Source organism: Archocentrus centrarchus, chromosome 12 (assembly GCF_007364275.1).
Source record: "Archocentrus centrarchus isolate MPI-CPG fArcCen1 chromosome 12, fArcCen1, whole genome shotgun sequence".
Lineage (NCBI taxonomy): Eukaryota > Metazoa > Chordata > Actinopteri > Cichliformes > Cichlidae > Archocentrus > Archocentrus centrarchus.
In genome coordinates, this window is record NC_044357.1 from 1,788,849 (window position 1) to 1,808,328 (window position 19,480).

General features: G+C 41.1%; 2 protein-coding genes across 4 annotated transcripts; one reads left to right on the plus strand and one right to left on the minus strand.

The window, feature by feature from the left end:
• Positions 1-26: 26 nt before the first annotated feature.
• denr (density-regulated protein) lies at positions 27-5,649 on the minus strand. Of its 3 annotated transcripts, none has more exons than XM_030742869.1 (8): positions 5,481-5,649; positions 2,531-2,643; positions 2,413-2,432; positions 2,212-2,296; positions 1,204-1,284; positions 919-1,035; positions 682-821; positions 27-339 (listed from the first exon to the last, which is right to left on the minus strand). In XM_030742869.1, the coding sequence occupies exons 2-8, from the start codon at positions 2,631-2,633 to the stop codon at positions 295-297; spliced, it is 591 nt and encodes a 196-aa protein (XP_030598729.1). In that variant the 5' UTR covers positions 2,634-2,643; positions 5,481-5,649; the 3' UTR covers positions 27-294. The 3 variants fall into 3 exon arrangements, with proteins under 3 accessions (XP_030598729.1, XP_030598726.1, XP_030598727.1); XM_030742866.1 differs by having other exon boundaries at positions 1,204-1,293; XM_030742867.1 differs by having other exon boundaries at positions 1,204-1,293; positions 5,364-5,649.
• A 1,895-nt stretch (positions 5,650-7,544) lies between these two features.
• On the plus strand, positions 7,545-19,467 carry ccdc62 (coiled-coil domain containing 62). The gene is made up of 13 exons (XM_030742937.1): positions 7,545-7,901; positions 8,004-8,035; positions 8,112-8,255; positions 8,648-8,840; positions 10,483-10,649; positions 12,964-13,065; positions 13,160-13,331; positions 14,129-14,227; positions 14,939-15,027; positions 15,610-15,692; positions 16,380-16,539; positions 18,583-18,774; positions 18,930-19,467. The coding sequence occupies exons 1-13, from the start codon at positions 7,826-7,828 to the stop codon at positions 19,017-19,019; spliced, it is 1,599 nt and encodes a 532-aa protein (XP_030598797.1). The 5' UTR covers positions 7,545-7,825; the 3' UTR covers positions 19,020-19,467.
• The last annotated feature ends 13 nt before the right edge of the window (positions 19,468-19,480 follow it).

The following is a 19,480-nucleotide window of genomic DNA, read 5'->3' on the forward strand; positions in this document are numbered from 1 at the left end:
CATGTTTCCCCATGGTGGAAAGAGTGTACGGGTGAAGGAGATTGAAATTTATTAGCCTACAGTTTGCTTGAGTGAAGAACATTTGGGAAGGATTCATGTCATACCACACCTTTGGCAAACGAGAGAAAGCAGCTATTAACTAAGAAAAAAAAAATAATTGCCAAGTGAGTGGCCCAGTCCACAGCGTTTTATGTACAGTAAATAAAATAGGTATAAAATGACTTAATGTGTACATTTGGCCAGGTTGTCGCTGTTACAGGTCACATCCTTTCAGCAAAAGTGCATATTTGGTCTTCACTTCTTGACTTCACCCAGATCATCGATGCTGTCATCATCCACCTACAACACACAGAGACACAGAGACTGAAGTGTGTGTCGTGTTTAAGATTACAGAGGACACTTAAAAGGAGCTCAGAAAATCTGCTATTAACCACACCCACAGACACACCCGCGACTGTCCTGCACAATTACTTTGGGCTATTATTGTACTCATAGCATGTTGATGCGATTGATCATATTTTTTGTAATGGATAAATTCATTTGTTTTAGGGACTCGCCAGGAGTTTTCTTGTCTAAGGCTTCTTGAGGGACATACCAAAGTTCTTCTTTTAATCTGTTCTCTGTCAAAATGATCCCCACACCGCTTCAATAATTTTGCAGTCTAGACTCTGGGCCACTTACCTCAGGCCACTTCTCCTGAATGACGTCAATTATGTCATCTGTAAAATCTCCCTGAATGATTATTTCATCCTCTGCTGTAACCGAGGCACCACAAGAAAATTTCTGGGCAAAGAATCGCTGAGCCTCTTTAAGGTCAATGTCTGTAAGAGTCAAACACAACATTCACGATGAGAATAAAGCACAAAGAGAGTAGGATTTTGGCAGCCTCGATGATAACGAAAGAACAAAAGCTCTCACCAAATGTTGCCAGGCCACACACCCGTGTGACATATTTCTTCTTGGCTCTCGGGATTTTTGCTATTGTGACTTTCTGAGGCACAGTCTTCTTTTTCTGTTTGATCTGGCCTCTCCCACCTTAAAAGGTAAAATTGAAATAAACCCCATTTAACCTCCTGCAGTGACACAACAACACTAAATACAGTCAACATAAAGCAACTTATAAGGTCTCATCCTTATCCTGTTACTGTATAATATGTAGCAAACACGATAAGCAATAGATTCTTCATCATTTTGTCACCGTACCTCTCTTCTGCTTCTTCTTCTCCTCCTCCTCGCCTGCAGGGGGCGCATCTCCAGTGCCAGGTTCCTGTTTAGGTGCATTTGCTGCAGGACCAGTGGGACCATAGGTAAAATGGAAAGATATTAAAACCAGTCTGGCAACAACATGTTTAGCTTTAAAGGGATTACTTATAAATGTAGTTTGTTAATTGAAAGGCTGGCATCATTACAGACCTTTACAGCAAATCTTCTCAATTTTTAGACCTTCAGATGTGTTTTAAATCATTAAAAAGCCATTTCTGTTCACACTGCGATGAACCTTGCACACACAGGACCTCTACGACAAACTATTTTCAAAGTACACATAACAAGCAAAAGCAGATCATGTAGCAAAGAGCTGTTATTTTTTTAAAAATATATCTTTTAAATGGGCATTTCCGCGTAATTAAAAGAAAATCTCTCAAGGCTTTAAGCTGTTCAGTGTGAGATTCTTCTTCAGACCCTTTTAACCTGTCAAATTAACTTCATTTGAACTCCTTACCCCACTGTGTAACAACACATCTTCAAGGTCCGATTATGCTAATTAAAAATAATATAGTCTTACTGTATGTGTTTAATTCCTTTTGTCAGATCAGAAATTTCCCAGGTGAACATTATAAATTCTGACCTTGAAGCAGTCCCACAGTTCATCACATCACAAATTTTACCAATCGTAATATCAGCACGAGGTAAATGAACGACATCAGAGGCTGTTACACAATATTTTACACCAGTTTAGTCACAACAGCAAGTACCAATACACAGACAGCGCGTGGTATTTACAATGACAGAACAGCCTGACCGCCCTCAGAACGTGCTCAGAGAACAGGGTGCATGAAGCCGCCTCTGGCTGGAACTCTTATTTTGAAAACAGTTCCCTTATACGGTAGTTTTTTCAGAGTGGTCATCTGAGCTTATTCGAATGAAGCACATAGAATATACAAGTAAAAAAAAAACAAAACATACAACTTTATAATCTTAAACGCCACTCACCTACAGTCATCCTGGCAAACACATCTGGAAAGTTCTTCTCAAGCCACTGCCGACATTTAGCTGGCTCAGGCATGTACTCACAGTACTGCAGACACAACAGTGCAGTTACTCACATTACAGCAGAAAAAAATACCCCCCAACTGAATATTTATAGGAAAGTGGGTCACACAGCTGAACATGCAAAATGATAGTCAAACTCACCTCTGTAGGCAGAGAGCACACTGCAGAAGAAAAAAAAAACAATTACAAACTATGTTACATTTTGAAAAGGGGCCACCAGAAATCATTTTAAGATGAAGTGAGCGGTTATATACTGCACCTCCACAATAAAGAACTTTCAGTGGGTATTTTGAATCGGGGTCAGCTGTCCCTTGCTCTGATCTGCTTTCCGAAGACCCAGATTCCATCTCAGTAGTAGCCATCACAAATTATCTACAAAAACAGACAATTCATAGAATTTAATCTCACATAGGTGACACATTAGACAGGCTTCTATAAAATATCAGCAGCTCTGAATTACGCTTTAGGATCAAATCAAACACAAAGTCACAAATACCACAGAAAATGTACTTTTTTTAAAAAAAAAATGGTATATGAGGAAAATATTTTTGTTCTTTAAACTAACAGAACATGGCAAAAAAAAAAAAGCCCATTCTGACTCACCACATCATAACAGTCCCAAAGATATCCAGTTTATTAACATGTCACAAAGTAAATGTACATATTTAGAAAATGCTGGTATTTAACACACATACAGACGCTCTGACAGGTTGCCAGGTATATAAAAGATGCCCAAAAATATTCAGCAACTTATTCTTTTATTTAATCTGGGTCAGAGAACACTCATTTCTCTTATTTTGAAAGTCCAGTCAATGCTTAGACCATATAAAAGATGGATGTTGCCACAGTGACGTCACCCATTAGCTTCTGTCCCATTTTGAAGCCCCGAGGTGGCCGCTTCCACCGTTGCCATCTTGGTTTAAAAAAAAAAATACAAAAAAAAAAAAACCCGCAGTGGCAAGGAAGGGCTAACAGATATCAACCACAAGTTACCCAATAAGCAAACCACAGCTAATCCTCCACTTTGAAACGTTGAATTTTTTTTTAATTCAATATGATCCAAAATGAGTGACTGAGGTCATAAACTCAGCAGGAAAATCTTCACAGAAGCCATTTTCCCATAGACTTCAGCAGGACCTAAGTCTCTTTGCAACAACAGCTATCTGCTGGTCATCAGGTAGAAAACAGGTTTCAGGCACCACATTCTGCCTCACCTCTGACCCAAAAGCTACATCCATGTTTTATAGGTAGGAGGTAGGAATCACTAGACACCCCACAGTATGATCAGGGTTCTAGCCAGCGGTTGATTGCCCGGCGCTGTGCGGGGCTGAGAATTTCATCGGTTTGCTATCGGAACTGATCGCCATCGCCACAATTAGCCAGCAGGCAGGGTACTAGCACTAGCAAGCGGGCATCTGATATCCAAAGGACCCCCCCTCCGATCCTCTGATAACCTTGGGGCTGTTAATTTCACCGGTTCACCACCATAATTAGCAAGCAGGTTATAGAACTAGCAAGTTTTCCTGCATGTTATCAGCTACCCGTGATGTCATCACTGGTAGCCAATAAGAGCTCAGTTTCATTTTGCTCTACCTCTATGCTAAGAGCATCCTGTGAACCCGGAAATGATCCGCAATGCAGTGCACCGATTCAAATGTTATCAGCCTAAGAATTAGCCTTGCAACTGCTGACGCATTTTGCCAGATTGGGTCACACATTATGATTTATCACCTTTTTTCAACTACAAATCATGTCCTTTGCCAGTCACTGTTTTATCCAATAAGCTAAAGTTATCTCACTTCAGTTACTTTTTGCTGCAAAATGAGATTATCAAGCATACCAACTAGGGATGTGCACGGCTAGTCAACTAATCGTTGCTATTACCACTAGACGTTACTAGACATACTAGTCGGTTAGCCTAATTATTGAGATTTTAATTGATGGCCAGTGCCACTAAATGTTTGTCCAAATTGTTATGATGCCATATGCCACCAGATGCAGCTGCAGCCCTGACATCGTTATTGAAAAATGTCATAATTCTCTTAATCTTGGCATAATACTTTTATTAGGTCTAATATCGTTAGTTATTTTTGAAGTTTTACTATGTAATGTGAACACAGCTCCTGAGAAACACCCTTCCTTCCAGTTTGTACAAAGAAGAGAAAAAACTAGCGGGATAAATATGTTTGTGCCTTAAAAAAAACAAACATTATTCTTTAATACTTAATTTAAAAAAATAACGTATGCCTTCCTTTGCTCACGCCCCATGTCTAGAAACAGAAGTGAAACACTGCACATGTATAAGCTTTGCTGGCAGAGATATACGGGCCTACACTCCAACATATTTTATCTATATGTGGGAATAAAGGCTAAAAGCTATTAGATTTTTTTTTTTTCCCATAAAAATTGGTATTGGCCCCCAAAATCCAGTATCATTTTAGCTCTGAATGAAGTAGAGGTGCTAATGGGGAGCAAATATTTGAGTGGGTGAGAATTTACTTGTAAGTTGCGAAAATTATAGTTACATAGACTTAACTGCAACATAAAAAATTCATTAAAAAACAAAAAAAAAAAAGAAAATAGAAAATGAAAATAAAGTCATGATTAAAGTTTACACCGATGGGATAAAATGTGTTCAGGTTTTATTATCAATCACTAATACAGGTATCAGTGAGCAAGGTTCCTGCCAGTATTTCATCATGCTAGCCTGCTGCTCCGCCAACACTTCATCAAAACGACATCATCATCAAACAGCTGTAGCTGAACTGAAATAGATCACCAGTCGGTCTCAGACTGGAATTTAGCGCCCGGCTACATCAGACTAATACAGAACAACAACATAAAAGTATAATACAATGTGAACATGATACTGTCTATGCAAAGAACAGGCTTTCGCTTGCTAACACATGCGGCTGCTTTGCAGTAGCTGAGCTATCAAATAGTTAGCTATAGTGTTGTTTGTAATGTCCACAATTAAACTGTCTTGATTATCCTTTAAACACCCATCTCGTGGACATAATGTATCGAACTTTTATTTTAAAAAATCTCGAGTTTTGTTTTAGTGCTTCATTCATCAGGTAACATTCACTCACCCAGCTGTCACCGTCAGCGCCTGGGCATTAGCTTAGCCGGCTAACTGAGCTAACGCAAGGCTAAAGTGGACACGCTCTGCTGCTGAATAAAGAAAGAAGAAATGTCGAGTTACATACCCCGCACAATATACTCTAAAACTGTTGTCTGTCCAATAAAGTCGATCGCATTATTCAAGCTCGTTTAACTTTTAGAAAAGCATTCTTATTAAATAAGGTTCAGTTGGCGTACTTGGAGCACGCCATGTAATGCTTCTTGTTTTAGTTACAGAAATGGATGACGTGCTGCAGCGCCGCCTGTGCTTCGGAGGAAAAACACACATGACACATTTCTTCTGAATTCAGTTTTGTTTTCGTTAGCGCCCTCTTCCGTGACAGTGGTAGATGGCTGTAATACTGCTACTACTACTACTACTACTACTACTACTACTACTACTAATAATAATAATAATAATAATAATAATAACAATGCTGTTTTAAATAAATAAACTGTCTTTAAGCAATAAAAACATACTTCAACTGTCCATATTTATTAACATAGAACAGAAATTTTGTGACATTAATATCTTAAAGATTTTTATTTTTTTTTGCATGAAAACAAAAATGCTCCCATACTGAAAGTCAGCTTTTGTCTGTGATTATAAACAGGATTTATCAATTATGTTTTTCCTCCACAGATTTTGCCCTTCTCAGCTTGTAATGCCTGACTGCCTGATATTAGCTTTCTTTAGAACAGGGATCCATTTCCTTTTCATTGTGTTTCCTCTGAATAGTTATTACAGTGTAGTAAAACATGACACATAGTCTGTTTCCTTGATCATAGTCCACTGATGGATAAAGTATGAAAAACTTGTTGTCCAAGACATAGACTGTATATAAAAGTTTCTATATAGCGTCTATGTTCAGAGACAGACAAAAACACGAGAACTCATGAGAACAGAGATTGAGGCACACCTAAAAGGTTTGAGGACGGACAAGTACGAGCCTGATATTTGTGACAAAAAGTTTTCCCTCTGTTCATGCTGTGCCAGTGCTAAATTATTTTATGTACAAATTTATGTGTTGATTAATTGATTCTAAAAATGTGGTCACCAAACCTGCTGTTACTGACACAACACAATTCTTCTTGTTTCTGTAATCAATGAAACAGTTTACATTTAGTGCACAAAAAGTAAGGACATTTGTGTTTGGATGATTATTTCTTTGTTGTCACACTGCTTCTTGGCAATAAATCTTATACTGTTGGAAGCTGTTGCATTGGATGATTGAAGTCAAAAGAAACAAGACATATTGGCAATTTAAGAATGTATTCATTTAACAAAGAGGGGCCTTAGTAGGATGTGGAAGAACCGTACAACAGCCTGGCACCACCTCCTCATGCTGAATCTCATCTTATTATCTCTCTGCATTAAGATTGCTTCAAATTATGACAAGTCTAACTTTCAGCACCTGGTGTTCCAGAATCTCAGAACAAGAGTCAATAGAAGAATAAGCTGTTTGGCAGAGAAGATTTGGCAAATTTTTCATGGGGACAACCCACATACTCAACTCTGCTGCTCAACTCACAAATGCAAGGGGCAATAAACAGGTTTTCCAATGGTATAAGATTTATTGCCAAGAAGCATCGTTACAACAAAGAAATAATCAACCAAACACAAATGTTCTCACTTTTTGTGCTAAATTTATATATTTAATTCAAAGTTTATGCTTCAGTTATGTATGATAAATTCAAATTTGTATATTTCCGAGGTTTTGACATTTTCTCCTATATATATATATATATATATATATATATATATATATATATATATATATATATATATATATATATATATATATATATATATATATACACATACATATATATACACATACATATATATATACACATACATATATATATATATATATATATATATATATATATATATATATATATATAGTATATATATATATATATATATATTATATATATATATATATATATATATATATATATACACATACATATATATATATATGTAATTACTACATTTACTACTACAGATAATTTCAACTGCTGTAATAAAATAACTTCCCAAATATGGGATTAATAAAAGTATTTCTTATACTTGTTCTTTTATTTTGGAGTTGAATTAAATTATTTTGAAAAGTTCTGCAGGAGTTCCGTCAGTGACGTCACAGGATTCAAAAGTTGGTTGAAGTTTGCACGAAGCTAACTTTCAAGCTTTCTGGGGAGCGTTTGATTCTCGGTTATTCAGACTACATTCACTGCGCATCCCTAAATTAGAGCAGCGCTGAAGTTTTCGGACAGTTATGATATGGTAAGTTAACGTTAGCTAGCCTTTTAAACTTGCCCGCGGCTTGCCCCCAAAAGATGTCCTACAAAAAGCTTGGTACAACAACAACAGTGCAAGGGGGTGCTGGAGATTAAACTGGTTTCAGTGGAAAGCTGTAATGATGTGATGGAGGAAGGGAGAAGACTTTCCTCAAGTGAAAGTGTTCTTGGAAAAGCCTCAGCCTGTTCCCTCTGGTCAAATGGTAAACAGCAGACTACATTTCCACCATTCTTTGTAAAAAAAGAAAAAGAGGTGTAGTTTCATCCATTCAACATCCCCTTTTGCTTTGTTTCGGATGCTTCAGGTGAGCGGTGGCACAGCACTCCAGTTAAAACGGTGAGTCCACATGAAGAACATATAACATTGTAGCAGGATGATTGTGATTTGTTCTGTATTCTATGACACTTTTCAGAAAAATGAAGGCACTTTCCTTGATCTGCGCCAAACACCTGGTGGAAGCAGCTTCAAGATGGACAGCAGAGCAAAACAGTACAGCATAGGCACCCCTCCCATCTCAGCAGACACCCTCTGTACTCCCAGCATGCAGGAAACTGAGGTGAGGGTTGCTACCTGGACTGAGCAGAGAGCTGCTGGGAAAGCTTCAGACTTCTTTATCTTTTGTGTCACATCAATTTTTTCTCTGGCTAAATGTTCAGAAGTTGTGCAAGGAAGAGCTGAAAAACTGTAAATCAAGTCAGATATTTTTTGGGGGGAAAAGATTTCCTATAATAACAAAAACAAAACAAAAGGAAAAGAAATAAAAAAAAAAAAAGGTTTGACCTAGAATTGCACAATCAGTTCACCCCTAAATTTCTTTTGTTGCATCCAAAACAAACTACTATTCATTTAACCTTTTAAATTTGAAAAGGTTTCTATTCTTCAACCAATACAGTAACTGACTGACTGCTTCAGGTGCAAGTTTTTTCTGTTTTGTGTGTTTGGCAAAAGTTTCCTGTAACCAACCTGAGCAGCTCCACCATCCAGAGGCAGAGGAGGGAGCTGCAGCTGCTGATGACTGAGTTAAAGGACAGGGAGAAGGAGCTAAATGCTATGGCTGCTTCCCATCTTACGCAGCATCGTGCCTGCGAACAATACCGTCAGAGGGTGCTGACTTTGGAGCAGAGGTGTGCCCGTTTAGATGGTGAGGAAACCCAAGGATATGTTGGTCAGTTTAATACTGTTCTAGATCACAGGGGAAGGCTGGGTTGCAAAGCAGCTTGCAGGTTAGGCAGGTTAAAGCAGCTTAAACAGCTCAATTTGTGAGATTTACCAATCAGATGTGTGTAAGGGTATTAAGCTGAACCATCAGGTAATATGGGCTGGCATTAAGATCAGCTGATGTGTCAGGATTGCAGTTGAGCTTGCTTTACTTTTTATTAGTCTGTCTAAACTAATGCTGTGCTCCATTTTAATGTGAACACACAACACCATGTTGTATAACCAGCATTTCAGTGACTGATGTTTTTGTGTTTCTTTGTGCCATCAACTAACTTGCAAACATAGAATCACATCAGCATCCGAGGCCGTGACTGAGAGTATTTAAAAAGCAAAAATTGGATACTTCTATACAAGCTATATGAGCAAGTTGTGTGTTAGCCCAGTACAGCTAAGCTCAGCTTTTTGTGGATACAAACACAGATGCCATCCATTTTCTTCTGCTTATCCGGGGCCGGGTCACGGGGGCAGAAGCCTAAGCAGAAAAGCCCAGACCTCCCTCTCCCCAACCACCTCCTCCAGCTCATCCGGGGGGACCCCAAGGCATTCCCAGGCCAGCCAAGAGATATAATCTCTCCAGTGTGTCCTAGGTCTGCCTCGGGGCCTCCTCATAGTATGACATGCCCGGAACACCTCACCCAAGAGGCTCCCAGGAGGCATCCTAGTCAGATGTCCGAACCACCTCAACTGGCTCCTTTCGAGGTGAGGAGCAGTGGCACTACTTTGAGCCCCTCCCGAATGACTGCACTCCTCACCCTATCTCTAAGGGAGAGGCCAGCCACCCTTTGGAAGAAGCTCATTTCTGCATGATCTCGTTCTTTTGATCACTACCCAAAGCTTATGACCATAGGTAAGGGTAGGGACGTAGATTGACCGGTAATTCAACAGCTTCGCCTTCACGCCCAGCTCCCTCTACCACGGCAGACCAGTGCAGGGTCCGCATCACTGCAGATGCAGCCCTAATCAGTCTGTCAGTCCCCATTTCCCCTTCTACTGTCACTTTTGAATAAGACCCCAAGATACTTAAACTCCTCCACCTGGGGCAGCAACTTGTCCCTGACCCAGAGTGGGTGCTCTACCCTTTTCCAGCTGAGGACCATGGCCTCAGCCTCGGGTGCTAATTCTCATGCCAGCCGCTTCACACTTGGCTGCGAACCATTCCACTGCGACACGGATGCATTTATATTAAATCTAATGTACCAAAGCTGTATGAATTTGCCATTTTTGTGAGCTTTAGTAGAGTTATGGCCACAGACTCACCTCCATGCACTCTTATTTTGGGTGTAACTCATTTGCCCGAAAACAGACAAAACAGACAATGAACAAAGTTAACAAAAATGTTAACTGACATTATAATTAATTTTGTATAGATACGGTGATAACATGATTTTTATGAATTCTTTACAAATCCTGGCTGAGTTGTAAAAAGAGCAAGGAAATATATTTTAATAATGAAATAATAATTTTTGTGTCAGCATCACCTGCAGACTGACTCCATTGATAAAGGTGCTTAGGCGTGTCCTTTTATGAAACAGCCGTATGCCCTGATCTGTTTCTTTTGTGTGTAGAGGAGGTGCAGAAGCGTAACGAGGTGATTAGAGTCTTGACTAAACATGTGGGGGTGGTGGAAACCAGGGAAAAGGAGGCCCAGAGGGAACTCAGCGAAGCCCGACAGCAGCTGTGTGAACTTGAGAAGAAGCAGCAGCACATCCGTGAGAAATGTCAAGACTTTGAGGTAGCGCTGAAACATCAACACACTGTTGGATACACTTACTGTTGGTTTGGGTCATTCATGTGATTTGTTAACATAGAGAAAAACTTGAAAACAAATGTTAAAAATAATTCAGGAATAAATCAGAACTTGTTTTTTTTAATTGTTTTTTTTACGATGCCCTGATACACTACCACCACTACTTCTTTTGCCTGGTCCCTTTAGGGGTTACCACAGTAGATCATCATATATAATAAACTAAAATCTTAATTCTGACCAATCAAAAGCTTCAGGTGTTCCCGAAGAGCACAAGCAATGAAAAACGAAATTCTTTGGTCAGTTCCAAATTAAGCAGATCCATCCATCCATCCATTTTCTTCCGCTTATCCGGGGCCGGGTCGCGGGGGCAGAAGCCTAAGCAGAGAAGCCCAAGCTTCCCTCTCCCCAGCCACCTCTTCCAGCCCATCCGGAGGGACCCCAAGGCGTTCCCAGGCCAGCCGAGATACACAATCTCTCCAGCGTGTCCTGGGTCTACCACGGGGCCTCCTCCCGGTGGGACATGCCCGGAACACCTCACCCAGGAGGCGGCCAGGAGGCATCCTAATCAGATGCCCGAGCCACCTCAACTGGCTCCTTTCGATGTGGAGGAGCAGCGGCTCTACTCCGAGCCCCTCCCGGATGGCCGCACTCCTCACCTTATCTCTAAGGGAGAGGCCAGCCACCCTTCGAAGGAAACTCATTTCTGCCGCTTGTATTCGCGATCTTATTCTTTCGGTCACTACCCAAAGCTCGTGACCATAGGTGAGGGTAGGAACGTAGATCGACCGGTAAATCGAGAGCCTCGCTTTTACGCTAAGCTCCCTCTTCACCACGACGGACCGGTGCAGCATCCGCATCACTGCAGAAGCAGCCCCGATCTGCCTGTCGATCTCCCGTTCCCTTCTCCCATCACTCGTGAACAAGACCCCGAGATACTTAAACTCCTCCACTTGAGGCAAGAACTCGTTCCTCCTCCGTGAATCGCCACCTTATCGTGGTGGAGGGGTTTGTGTGTCCCAGTGATCCCAGGAGCTATGTTGTCTGGGGGCTTGTCCCCCTGGCAGGGTCTCCCATGGCAAACTGGTCCTGGGTGAGGGTCCAGACAAAGAGCGGTTCAGAAGACCCTTATGAGGGAAAAAACAAGGGAACAGTTTACCCTGCCCGGGATAGGGTTACCGGGGCCCCACCCTGGAGCCAGGCCTGGGGAGGGAGCTCGAGGGAGAGCGTCTGGTGGCCAGGCATTAGCCCGTGGTGCTTGGCCGGGCGCAGCCCGAAGAGGTTACATGGGCCCGCCCTCCTGCAGGCCCACCACCCGCAGGAGGTGTCGTAGGGGTCGGGTGCAATGTGTGTCGGGCGGTGGCCGAGGGCGGAGGCCCTGGCGGACCGATCCCCGGCTATCGAAACTGGCTGTTGGGACAAATTAAGCAGATATTAATACAAAATAAAATCCCCCCCCAAAAAAACTATACTGTGTAATTTCTTTTTTATAGATTCACATTATTTTCAATTGTTGGGAAACAACCACACAAATAAACAAAAATCCAAAAACATTGTGTGTACAAATTCAAGAAACTCTCAAATGTAAACAAAGGAGATCAAAACAGAAAAAATAGTAAAAGGTTGTAAAAAAGGCCCAAGACGTGCAGTACCGTCTCAGTGAAGTGGGCAGTGAGGCTCAGATGTGTAACTCGACCACAAATTCAATGTGGCGTCTCTCTACTCTGGTAAACTAAACTGGTAACAAGTGTCCGCTCAATAACTCAAGAACCGTGTGGCCCAAACGTCATGGACATATAGCTTATGACCAAAGCAAGGTTGGGATTGTATATGGGGTCAGTGGGGTCCATTTAAAGGTCAATGTTACTTAAAATAGAAAAACGGTGTCCACTCAGTAACAGGGTGACAACAAACAGGGTTAATACAGTGCGACGGGCATATTTTGCCCCGCTAGTTGGAGCTCTTGTTAGTCTTAAGGCATGATACAGGAGAAAGTGTCTAGGGCTGTGCAGGTAAAGGGTCAACTGTGCACTTGCTTAGCGGTAAAATGATGAGTGGGATTGTCTGCCTTTGTGGAAACATGTTTAGCCAAAATATCTCCACACTGCCAAATTCCACAGACCTTAGTTTCAACAGTGTCCTCATGTTTTGAGCCTTGGTCTGTGGGATGTCACATTTGCTCTACTCCTACCATATTGATGTGTATGGCTGCACGTTAATCTAATCTGTTGTTGCTTTGTTAATTGGAAAATCTGGAAATGAGTGTAATATGTTTTCTGAAAGTGTCCATGCTGTCTTTCAGGAGAAGAACCAGAGTCTCAGCTCCACAGTCATGGCTCTGTCCACTCAAGTGGGCTCTCTGCAGGTCAGGGAGGAAGAGCTCAGTTCCATGCTCAAACTCAAGGTACATGTGTGGATCTGTGCTCTATATATAGTCAGCTGCTGCTGAATGTGTGTATGATGTCCCATCATTTTATTTGGTTATTTTAACCTCTTAGGATCAAGATGTGGCAAAAGCTTCAAGTTACATACTCGACCTCTCAGGGCGCCTGCAAGACCTTGAGACATCTCTGAAGGAGAGTCGCTCACAGGAAAGCAAGCTCGCGAAAGACTTGGAGGAGAATAAACTGCGTTACAAAGAAGCCGGACATAAAGTCACACAGCTCAAAGGTACATTATTAAAACTTTGTGCCAAAAGTATAGGAAACAGTGGGTTTTTCTCAGAACTTTTTGTTCTTTATTTACTCTCATTTTTTAAGGCCTGATGATCACAAGACACTGATATCATTTTTAAAAAAAGTGACAATAAAGGCACAGATTTACAGGCAGTCTGTTCAGGGATGTAGCAATAATGACACTTTGTACATGAAAAGTGTCACACATAGTAGTGGTAGTCAAAATGTTCTGCAACTCTACTCAAAAAAATTTGAATACCAAAATCAAATTTCGATGAACATATTTTGTCTCACTGTGCAATTCCAGATCACTTCCAGCACTTTAGCTCAGAGGAGCATGCTTGTGTTTTTTTTTTCCAACATTCACAAAATTGTGCACCATGATTTTGTTCCCCAGCGTCAAACAGTCATCACGCGATTCATTCTGAGGGAGAACATTCAATGCAAACCACAAAGCAACAGAAAAGCATTGGCGAAACTGTTTTTTTAAATATAACATTTACTCTGACACTATCTGAAGATCTGAGATGCAGTTTGGACAGATTTCTGAGACTTAGGGTATCAAATGGCTTCTAACCCACTCACGCTCCAAACACCAAAGATCCTCAGTTTGTCTAAATCATATATGATGAGGAAGAGCAGAAAATCAGAAAAAACTTTGGGTGTTTTGCTTAAAAAGATGACTTGATGATGAAATCTATCTCTGCCTGTTTATTTCCATGATTAAGGGACTGACCACCTCCTCTGTCGGTCTCTCCATGTGTTATTCTTTATGTCCCGCTGTGCTTGTAGAGGAGCTGCAGCAGCAGGTAGCACAGAGCAGCACCCAGAGAGAGGAGATCATCCGCCTCAAGCAGGAGCTCCAGCTGCTTCACAGGGATGCCCTGACAGGTACATCACAGACGTATTTCATTGGTGGAAACTTTTAAATCATTTTTTAAAATTTCTTATTGATTCTGATCCACATTAGTTGTTATCACAGCAAAAACTATTTACCTAATAAATAATATAATTTTTAGTTCTAAACAAGTTTTTGATAGATGTCCTAAGTATTGGTGTTTTCATGTTTTTAATGATGGGGTCTAAGAAAATTGTTAAACACTGTAAATTAAAGTTAAAAATCGAGGAGTTGGACTATTTGTGCAACCCCTGTAGGGTCCAGGGATCACCTCATGCTACCAGTAGTGACACTGATTAAAAAGTGTTTCTTCAATTTTTTTAGCAGTATTATATAAAGTGTTTCTAAAAACAGAATATTCCTCATTTTAGTCTCAATGAATGTCCCACAGTAGATGTTAGATCAAAAAGCACTTAGATGTAGAAGGTGTTTGTATGAATGGGTGAATGAGACATGCTGTATGAAGCGCTTTGAGTGCTCATGTAGAGTAGAAAAGCACTGCGTAAGAACCAGACCATTTATCATTTACCATTTGTTAGATTCAGTAGGAGTATGTGGAGATAATGAGGTATGCAGGCCTGTCTTATCTCTGCAGTCAGCTTTTCTCTATAGTGATCTGTGGGTAGATAGTTTCAGATACCTCCCAGCTTGAGAAAGATGCTCTGCTGCTGAGATAAAGCACAGCATTTGATCTCTTTCACCAGGGGAGGGCGTCAGCTGGAAAGATGAGCTGCTAGAACTGGCTCGCTCCAAACAGGAACGCCTCATGTCTGAGCTCCGCTGCCTACGACAGGTGCGGTTTCTAACACGTCATACTTCTTCTGTCATCCATTCATACCTGAACAAAACATCACGGGCATGAACCCACAAAATATACTGTGGTAACTGGATCATAACTCAGGAAGTACATCTTTCCTTAAAACTCCTTCCTCAGATGAGGTGACTTACCGGTTTGACAGCATACCTCAAAGTGTTTCTGCAGTTTCATAATGTGGCTCTGAGAAACTGTCTAGCACTTCTTGAAGTGTTGACAAGCCACAAAATGACAAACAGAGAAAGTGGAACCCCAGGCCTGGCCGCGTGAAGGCTTCCTGCTCCTCCTGCATATTAGCAAAATCCCCAAACTGAAAGTGGCTGATTTTTTGTTTTTAATTTAAATCCAACTCATAACTATGCTTTAGCTGGATGCACATTTTCTCTCAAAAAACGTGTCACGTTAAAAAAAGTCGATGTGACGTCACAAGATAGTAATAGTACAGCAATCCCATGCCCGTGTGCTCCTCAAAACATGCAAATCTGAGCCTGTCCTTTAAGTGTCAATGTGTTTAATAATGTAAATAAATGAACACAAATTGTCATGTTTGTGTGTGTTCAGGTTTGTGAGAATCAGCAGAGCGACCTGATGCAGCTGAACCGTGAAACCCTGAGGGAGAAGACCAGTCAGGGATTACTGGGCAGGTGAATAATGTCCAAGCATAACACAAAAAGAAGTAAATTAAGTGCAAAACCAAATGACACAATATGCAGTAAAGCTATTATACTGGGATCAAGTATACAAGAACAGTTTGCGTGCAGCCAGAATTCTTCTTCTGCTTTTGACGGCTTCCATCTCACGCCATCCCCAGAATCATCTTCTGTCACACCAACCCTCTGCACGTCCTCCTTCACTACATCCATCCATAGCTTAAACTCTGAACGTCCGGCTCCACCTCGTGTCTTTTTGTCAGTGCTGCTGTTTCATGCAGCCAGAACTAGATTTTAGAGCCCCAAAGCTACACAGTTGGCAGCAGGTGGCTTAAACCCAGATTGTTACGGACTCTTAGCAGGCGTATCACATCACAAACCTATCTCAGCAAACTAAGCTTTCACCCAGTAAATGTGAAGGCTGGAAGATCAAGAGTGGATTGTACTGCTGACAGTAGTATTACTCTCTGGGGTTTTTAGGGGAGGCATCTTAGATCCAGTCCAATGCAGAAATGAATTTAGTGTTTGGTAAGACTCAGATAAATGTCTAGTTCTTAAATCTGAAATATCGTGTCTGTATTTTGTGCATTAAATTGAATGTGGTAGAGTTGTATTTTGAATCCCTCTGTTTTTTAACAGTAGCAGAAGATTCATGAGATGTCGTCTCTCTCTGTGTTCCAGTCAGGATGATTTAACATGTAACTGTCAAGGCGACGAGTCACCTTTTTCACTCAGAGGGAAGAACTTGAAACCTGTACATGATGTCTCCACTCTGCCTGCAGCTGCTCTTCAGTGCTCAGACAACTGTGACCCGGGAGTCTTCTCAGCATACTTAATGAACGTAAGACACTTCTGTAAAGTCCCTCTACAAACCTGTTTGTGAGGGACAGCGAATCAGAAGAAAGTTCGTTTAAAGGGGGGGGGGGCATGGAGCTGCAACAGGATGAACTGTGGGAAGTACACCAAGGACCAGTAGTGGTGAACATGTCACCAATTTTCTAAGTAAATATATTTCTAAAGCTGCTATTGATGCTGAATCCAACCACACATGCAAAGAAATCAAACCATAGATCTCCATAAATTATGTGTAATAATGAGAAATGACACAGGGAAAAAGAATTGAGCACATGAGGAAAGGGAGGTGCAAAAAGCCATGACACCAGATGAAATCTATCAGTAATTAGAAAGCAATCCTGCCACTAAGTGCAAATCAATATCAGCTGGTTCAGTCCCAACTGGTGGTCTACAACAAGTTGTCACATAAACATCTCATGATGGTTAAAACTGATGAGCGCACGCAAGACCTTTACAACGTTATTGTTGCAAAACATACTGATGGCAGTGATTACAGAAAAGTTTCTAAAGTACTGAAGGTTCCAGTGAGCACTGTTGGGGTCATAATCTGGAAGTGGACAGAACATAATTTCACCGGAAACCAGGTGCTCCCCAGAGGAGTGAAAAGAATTATCAGAAGAGTTGTCCAAGAAAGACCTGGAATCAGCAGGTATAATTGTTCTAAAGGAAATAAGCAAAAAATTGAACTCTTTGGATGCAGTAACATACACCATGTTTGGAGGACAAAAGGCACTGCGCATCACCCCAAAAACACCACACCAGCAGTGAGGTTTGGGGGTGGGAACATCAAGGTGTGGGGCTGTTTTTCAGCGTACAACACTTTTCATGTAATTGAAGGAAGGATGACTGGGGAAAAATGTAGCAAGACATTCTTGATCTAAAAATCTGCTGCCATCTACCAGGATGATGATGAAACAAGGGTGGGCAATGATCTCAAACCCTTAATACCAACTGGGCAAAGTTTAAATCCCACAGCCTGAGTGTTCTTGCTGAGCATCCCTTTATGACTGACCTGGGTATTGGATTGGTTCATCCATCCATTCACTTCCGCTCATCCTGTTCAGGGTCGTGGGGGGGGGCCTGGAGCCTATCCCAGCTGTCATAGGGCGAGAGGCAGGGTTGTAAAATAAATAAATAAAAAAATCACGTGTGCAAGTGAATGCAGCTTCATTGTAAATGTGTTGGGACCGACCTTTATCAGAGATGTGAGTTTGCTGGTCCTGAAAGATATCAGCTCACATTAAAAAAAAAAAAAAAAAAAAAGATTGATGCATTATGTAGACGTTTTAACAAGACATGGACTTCTAAGTATTTACTGAAGTCAGAGGTGAAGCTGTGTGCTTAGTTTGTGGACAACAGATTGCTGTGTTTGAGGATTACAGTTTGCATCACCATTATGAGACTAAACACTGAGGAACACAAGAACTTGACTGATGCAGAGCGACATCTGAGGCTTTGCTAGAAAAGCTGCAGTGACTTTTTACCAAGCTTTACTCATCCAGTGATGGGTAGATATGATGAAAAAAGGGGGGTCCAGCCCAATACCTATACAAGGTATACTTGTGAATAAATATATAAATACCTTGTAAGTAAAGTGGCTAGTGAGAGTATATTTACCGTCAGGGTCGGCTGCCCTCCTGGCGCACACGTTGGTTTGTCCAAATCAAACTCATCTGTGGAAATGAATCAACTTAAGCTTAAATTAATATAAAGGTGGGAAGTTACCAGCCTGGCTCTCCAGTGGTAACAAAATATACTTTCCACAAACTATAAAGGTTGCTATTAAATAGTTCTATTATACCCTGCTAACAGTGATGACACACTGGAGTTTCCTCTGGTCACTGTTAGGGTTGGACAAATTAAAGTAAGATGATATTTTCCTGTTTCTATTGGTTATTTTAAGCTAAATCAGCTTCTATCTTTTAATATACAAAAGTGATGTCATTGTTCTCAAGTAACGCAAAACAAACTTGCCACAGTGTTGAACTATTCCATTAACAATGGATGACCAAGAGCCTTCTCTCATTAGGGGGGTGACCCTCTCTCCAGGTGCTCTCTGCAGCAGCTCATAGATGAGTCCAGGCTGGCCGTGGGGGGTTCAGGGAGACTCCACAGTTCACTACAGAATAACGGCCATACAGCGAGTTGCAGGACCACTGACCCTTTTTATTTCCATGAGTGCCAGACACCCCAACACCACCCAAGTTCCTCCATCCTCAAGGTAGAGGTGTTTCATGACATTTGCCTTTTTTTTCCATCTCGCTCTCTTCATTTGTGTTTATGGGATGTGGCATGAAGAGGAAAAACATAGTTTAACTGTTCTTCCTGTTTGGGTGTATTAACCATAACAGCCTTATGGTATTTTTTTCTTAACAGACCAGTCCAGCTCCACCCAAAACCTGTCCTCAGCATGGCACCAACCAGCCGGCAAACCACGTGGACTTCCTGACTCAGCTGAAAAATTGATTTTCCTCATGGAAGTTTCAGTATTTACCAAAGTGACGCCAAGCGCTCAACTGTTGAGCTCTGAGATGGGACTGAAGAATCAGTGTTGGTACATCAAGTACTTGTTGAATCCTACAGGCTCCCAGAAAGAAGATGAAGTGATAAAAATACAGACTTTTTATATCATTAATATGGTTTTAAATTGTTGGATGTGTTATATATGTACAAAGTCAAATAAATCTGTCATTGATTAACAAAGTTAAAGGGTGTGTTTTCAAAATCTCACTTATGGTTTTTAAAGGCTGAAATGTGTGGAGTGGGTGAGATGGGAAACCAGTCCTACAGGGTTGATGAGTGGTGTGTGTCCTTACACCGTTTTTCCAGTTTCACTGCTTACAGATCAGCCAGGTGACTCAGGTGAAATGTCTGCATCTTTTAATAGGCTTTACAACTTGTAACTTGGATTTGTCAGTACGGTTTTT

What these genes read in the sequence shown, in the direction of transcription:
- denr (XM_030742866.1), bottom strand. Translation starts at nt 2,633, where the DNA reads ATGGCTACTACTGAGATGGAATCTGGGTCTTCGGAAAGCAGATCAGAG. An exon ending in GAAGAAGAAGCAGAAGAGAG is followed by an intron (nt 1,036 to 1,203) that starts GTACGGTGACAA and finishes TTACCTTTTAAG; the next exon opens with GTGGGAGAGGCCAGATCAAA. An exon ending in GTGTGGCCTGGCAACATTTG is followed by an intron (nt 822 to 918) that starts GTGAGAGCTTTT and finishes TGACTCTTACAG; the next exon opens with ACATTGACCTTAAAGAGGCT.
- ccdc62 (XM_030742937.1), top strand. Translation starts at nt 7,826, where the DNA reads ATGGAGGAAGGGAGAAGACTTTCCTCAAGTGAAAGTGTTCTTGGAAAA. An exon ending in ACAGCACTCCAGTTAAAACG is followed by an intron (nt 8,036 to 8,111) that starts GTGAGTCCACAT and finishes GACACTTTTCAG; the next exon opens with AAAAATGAAGGCACTTTCCT. An exon ending in AGAAATGTCAAGACTTTGAG is followed by an intron (nt 10,650 to 12,963) that starts GTAGCGCTGAAA and finishes GCTGTCTTTCAG; the next exon opens with GAGAAGAACCAGAGTCTCAG.